The sequence below is a fragment of the Salvelinus namaycush genome, chromosome 10 (genome assembly GCF_016432855.1).
Source record: "Salvelinus namaycush isolate Seneca chromosome 10, SaNama_1.0, whole genome shotgun sequence".
In the NCBI taxonomy this organism is placed as follows: domain Eukaryota; kingdom Metazoa; phylum Chordata; class Actinopteri; order Salmoniformes; family Salmonidae; genus Salvelinus; species Salvelinus namaycush.
Genome location: NC_052316.1, coordinates 29082125 through 29088124, shown reverse-complemented (window position 1 = coordinate 29088124; position 6000 = coordinate 29082125). Strand labels below are relative to the sequence as shown.

General features: G+C 40.9%; 1 protein-coding gene across 1 annotated transcript in view; it reads left to right on the top strand.

Moving 5' to 3' along the window:
- The first annotated feature begins 5014 nt into the window (after nucleotides 1-5014).
- LOC120054941 (carboxyl-terminal PDZ ligand of neuronal nitric oxide synthase protein-like) overlaps nucleotides 5015-6000 on the top strand; it is a 201103-nt gene continuing 200117 nt past the window's right edge. Inside the window, exons 1-2 of the mRNA XM_039002707.1 lie at nucleotides 5015-5587; nucleotides 5826-5897. Of these exons, the coding sequence (XP_038858635.1) occupies nucleotides 5483-5587; nucleotides 5826-5897 (177 nt within the window). The 5' untranslated portion in view covers nucleotides 5015-5482. The remainder of the gene's footprint in view (nucleotides 5588-5825; nucleotides 5898-6000) is intronic.

Below are 6000 nucleotides of genomic sequence, written 5' to 3'. Positions count from 1 at the left end.
AAAGAGAGGGTCCAGATTGTCTAGCCCAGCTGTTTTGTAGGGATCCAGATTTTGCAGCTCTTTCAGAACATCAGCTGTCTGGATTTGGGTGAAGGAGAAGCGGGGGTGGGGGTGCTTGGGCAAGTTGCTGCAGGGGGTGCTGAGATGTTGGCCGGGGTAGGGGTAGCCAGGTGGAAAGCATGGCCAGCCGTAGAAAAATGCCTTTTGAAGTGATCGATTATCGTAGATTTATCGGTGGTGACAGTGTTTCCTATCCTCAGTGCAGTGGGAAGCTGGGGTGAACCAAGGGCTATATCTGTTCTTAGTTCTACATTTTTTGAATGGGGCATGCTTATTTAAGAGGGTGAGGAAAGCTTAAATTATTGTTTATTCAACTGCACTGTCCAATTTACAGTAACTATTACAGTGAAGAAATACCATGCTATTGTTTGAGGAGAGTGCACAACAACAAAAAACGTTTATCACGGCACTTGGTTTGATACATTCACCTCTGAAAGTAAATAATGTACTTACATTCAGTAATCTTGCTCTGATTTGTCATCCTGAAGGTCCCAGAGATAAAATGTAGCATAGTTTTGTTTGATAAAATGTATTTTTATAGTCAAATGTAGGAACTGTTCTAAAGTTTGAACCCCTGCTGTTTTTGGATCCTTGCTTCAGGTCCTGAGCTACAGGGAGTTAGATTTGGGTATGTCATTTTTGGAGAATAAAAAATAAAAAATAAAAAAAGGGTCCGATCCTTAAGAGGTTTAAAGAACCCATTGCCCTTTATGGTTGTGAGGTATGGGGTCCGCTCACCAACCAAGAATTCACAAAATGGGCTAAACGTCAAATTGAGACTCCTCTGTGTACAATGGAAAACACACAACAATAAGGCCGATACCCGCTAATTATCAAAATACAGAAAAGAGCTGTTACATACTACAACCACCTAAAAGGAAGCAATTCAAAAAACCTTCCATAACAAAGCCACCACCAACAGAGAGATGAACCTGGAGAGGAGTTCCCTAAGCAAGCTGGTCCTAGGGCTCTGTTCACAAACACAATTAGACCCCAAAAAATCATGAGAAAACAAAAAGATAATTACATTGGAAAGAATTTACAAAAGAACTGAGCAAACTAGAACGCTATTTGGCCCCTAACAGAGAGTACACAGCGGAAGAATACCTGACCATTGTGACTGACCCAAAAAGACAGACCTGGCTCTCAAGAGAAGACAGGCTATGTGCACATAGCCCACAAAATGAGGCGGAAACTGAGCTGCACTTCCTAACCTCCTGCCAAATATATGACCATATTAGAGACACATACTTCTCTCAGATTACACAGACCCACAAAGAATTCGAAAAAACTCATCCAAATTTGATCAACTTCCATTTCAAATCAAATCAAATGTATTTATATAGCCCTTCTTGCATCAGCTGATATCTCAAAGTGCTGTACAGAAACCCAGCCTAAAACCGCAAATAGCAACCAATACAGGTGTAGAAGCACCGTGGCTAGGAAATACTAGTATCTATTGGGTGAAATACCACAGTGTGCAATCACAGCAGCAACATTTGTGACCTGTTGCCACAAGAAAAGGGCAACCACTGAAGAACAAACACCATTGTAAATACAACCCATATTTATGTTTATTTATTTTCCCTTTTGTACTTTAACTATTTGCACATCATTACAACACTGTATATAGACATAATATGACATTTGAACTTTGGAACTTTTGTGATTCTAATGTTTACTGCTAATGTTTATTGTTTATTTCAGTTTTGGTTATTATCTATTTCACCTGCTTTGGCAATGTAAACATATGTTTCCTATGCCAATAAAGCCCCTTAAATTGAAAATTGAAATTAATGTACTGTATATATATATATATAGAGAGAGAGAGCAATAGAGAGATTGAGAGAGAGAGATAGATAGATAGAGAGGCATTTGTGCTTTGAGTGGTTGGCTGTCTATTGTGTGAGCTAAAGAGTGTGCAGATCGAAGGCAAATCATCATCAATCAGAGCATCCCTTTCTTTCACCAGTCCCTCTCTCTTCTTTTCTCCCTCCTCTTTCTTTCTCCCAGCCTCTCTTTCTTTCTCATTCCTTCTCTCTCTCTTTTCTCTCACACCTCTGGGTAGACTCATTATGTGAATTTTAGAGTAGAGTAGGTTGCAGTTGGAGGAAAAGACAGAGTTTAGAATGATGCCCACACAGAATTACAAAAAATACATTACAATCATCACGGCCTTAGATCTCCCGTGGAGAGACTCCATCTTGTAGTGCTGTACATGCAGGCCTAACTGAAAACACCTATTCATACCCTGAGGACCCCTCTTTCTCTGTGTGTAGATCCAAGTGAGCAGATGAGAAAGGCAGAGTAGCTTAAATAGTGCAGTAAAAAACATTGAGAGAGAGAGCGAGAGAGAGAGAAAGAGAGAGAGAATTTAGACTAATGCCTTAATGATACCTTCCATTTGTCATCATGTCATCAGTCTGTCTCTGTACTAAATGCTGACTAGTGTTAATCTCTGCAGTTCTTGCGCCCCTATGGGAGCAAGTAATATTACACCCACAATGTGAACCTTGAACAGGAGCTTCTCATTGTCACATCAGAGTAAGGAGACAAGAGAGAGAGAGAGAAAAGAAGAGCAAGAGACAGAGAGAGACAGAGAGAGAGAGTGTGTGTCTATGTTTCTCAGAAAGCAGGATGGAATATGTGCTTGAATGATCGCTCATCTTTGGAGTTAATTGACAATGTGAAAGACACGTCATTGCTCAAATCCTTTCTGCATATATATTCAAAAGCTTTATATTATTGCACACAAAGGCACTTCCAGCTCTCCAAGTGATGTACTGCATGCAAACAAGGAAGTCACTGCATAAAAGCACCCCAGGTTAATCATCTGCAGGACCAGAGAGTAATGTGGTGTGGATGAGTCTCTGTGTTTCTTCTAACTGGATAACAGTTTATGTTCTTCCTGCATACCGGGCCACGGCAATAACCATCTGTTAAAAGATTTTTTGACAATTTTGCCTTTTGACTGTCTATATTGGATGTTTTACGCTCTCTTCATCCACCCAGTTAACTCAGTAAATCTCCAGCTTCCCCTCATTGAAACCAGTTTCGCCACTTCTCTTTCTGTATTTCTCGCTCTCTTTCTCTCTCTCTTGCTGTTTCTCTTTCTGTCTCTCATCTTTCCATTGTACAATGTCCTTGGGATTTGGAAAGCAGCAAATGAAAAGTAACATTATTCTAAACTGTCTTTTTTTTGTGAACATTGAGATTGGGAAATGGCACAATCATTTTATTATTATTTTATATTTCTCTCTCCTCCTCTTCTCTCTCTCTCTGCTTGTCTCTGGGGAGTGGTCCATCCCCTGCCTGTGTCACTTGCCCCACATTCTTAAAGAAATGCCATGATTAATTCAGATTAAAAGGCCCCTGGGCTAGCTGTGTGTGTATGTGTGCGTGTGTGTGGAATGGAGCTCATAGCAGCAGCAGGGGCTATTAACGGACCAGCATGCCTCTCTTCTGTTCTGACCCACTGCCACCGAAGACATCCCCAGCCTGTACAGCTAAACACACTAATTAAATCAATACGTGTATCACAACACATTAAATACTGTAAATGATCACAAGGTTATTACTTCATAGCCATTTTAGATGCACTAGAAAATGTAGAACCACCTGAGGTAGGAATAACTGTGGCTGATAATCAGCAGCAGTAGCCTAATCGCAGAAATGGTCAGTGATGGCAGAATCAGAGATCCCTCTGCTAAAGAATCAGGAAGCATAATGACTGATGTCCAAAATCCACTTGATGCTGGGAGCATATTATGCTTTCAAAGCCAGCACAGTATTGAGCACACACAGATGGAAATGGAGACCAACGACTAAAGGGAGATTATCCATGATGTTCTTTCAAGAGAGAGCTAGTGAGACTTGGGCTGCTTCGAATAGTCTAAAGTTGCTTCCTCTCCTTTCCTTCATCCACACTGATCTGAAAGCACAGGATAGGTGATAACAGATGGCCCAAGGCATCCCTAAATTATCCATATGATTTTCACCCAGGAGAGGAATCGACTTTAGACTGTTAGGATTTACGCCTTTACTGCAATTATCTATTTCACTGCTTGGGACAACATGTTGATGATTAATGAGATGAGGAGATGAAGCCACTTAAGACTATTGAGATGCAGCCTCAGACTAGTTAGTCAGTACAGTGACAGCTTTTAGCTGCTGCCAGTGAAGTGTTGAGAATGTGAATTAGTGCTGCTCCAATTCCCCTCACATCTGAGACACCTTGGGGAGCAGAGCACTGCTTCTTACTGTAAGTTACAGTGCAGGTGACACAGATGGACTCTGCATTATACAACACCAAGCAGCATTCATGCACTTGATGTACAGAGCATGATGTACAGAATATTGCCTGCATTGCATAATAAGTGCCTTATTACAGTCATTAGCTTAGGTGACCACTAGTAGGTAGTCTTGCTCTTTCTAAATCTCAAGCGGCTGTCTATCCATTGCTATCATCCTATTTTATATCTGCCTAAACAACACCACTATTCTACATAATCATAATTTAACATCTAATAAAGATACCTGATCTAAAACATAGGATACATTGTTGGGTGAGGGAGAATTTACAAACACTTAGTTTGAGTTGGTTTAGTAATGCAATGCATAAGCATAACAATGTGTTTAAGTTTTACACAAACTTCAAACAGGTGTTATAACACAGTTATACGTAGGCCTACAGTGTAACAGTGTTCACCTACACTGCAATTAGGCCTACACTGTAGCCGCCTACATGCCTATGTAACTCATTAATCACGACCATGTAACTACATAGGTTTTAGGAAAGTTGGACCGAAAGAGCAACAATTCCTTCTCGTTAAACCGCTGGTTGACATTCGCCGCTTTCCTGGGGCTGAGTTCGAGCGTTTCTCCCTCCTACTATTCCATGATGTAACTCTGTTCCAATGAAAACAGGTGGAATTCCCAGATTCCTCCAATCCCGATCTGCCGTGAGAATCCATGGGAGAGAGTAAAGAGGCTGGTCATGGCGCTGTAGTGAAGTTCGGCAGGGGAAATTCGGCAGGACCAGAAAATTCACAAATTTGGACTATTGTGTATAGTGTTTTTGGTTATAAGTGATTTTACGTTGTTGGAAGAAACCTTGGGCTACTTATTTTTGGAAGTGAGTTGATTCGCAAGAGAGCGACGATTGTTTTTTATCAGAACGGGAAGCCAGCCTACTTGCGTGAGCAATAGATACAAAGTTAACGTTCGTTACACCTAGCCCACTGGATATACTAGTGTGATACTCAGGTGTGGGACGAGTCCAGTTGCTACGATGGACCACTGGAATTAAGGAATTTGGGACTCCTGATTTTTGGGAATATTTTAGCTGTCTGGCAGCGTTTTGGATTAACAAGTAACGTAAATTCTCCTTTCCGTGTGTTGCGAAAACGGATAGTCGGCAGTCATGCCAGCGAAAACAAAGTACAATCTTGTGGACGATGGCCATGATTTGAGAATTCCATTGCATAACGAGGAAGCATTCCAACATGGGATCAACTTCGAAGCCAAGGTGAGTTGTTTGTATATGCTATTGTATTGATATTATTTGCTAAACAATCATTAACTTTTGACAATGTTGTATTTTGCTTAATAAGGTTTGTTAAGGATCAGCCTAGGCTATATCCTAGGCTAATCCCCCTTCTACTTTTCCCTCATTAATGTTGTTAATGTTGGTGTTTGAATATCGCAGTAGTAAAAACAAATATGGTAACATTTATATAATTGCTTTCTGTTTTGTTCCTAACCAGTACATCGGCAGTCTGGACGTGGCGCGGCCGAACAGCAGAGTGGAGATCGTAGCTGCTATGAGAAGAATACGGGTTAGTTATGCCCTTCATCTAAACAAACTAGTCACCAATCTTGGATACTGATGTTCCATTGCGAAACAATGTCATAATGCCTATGTAGGTAGGCTAGGCCATG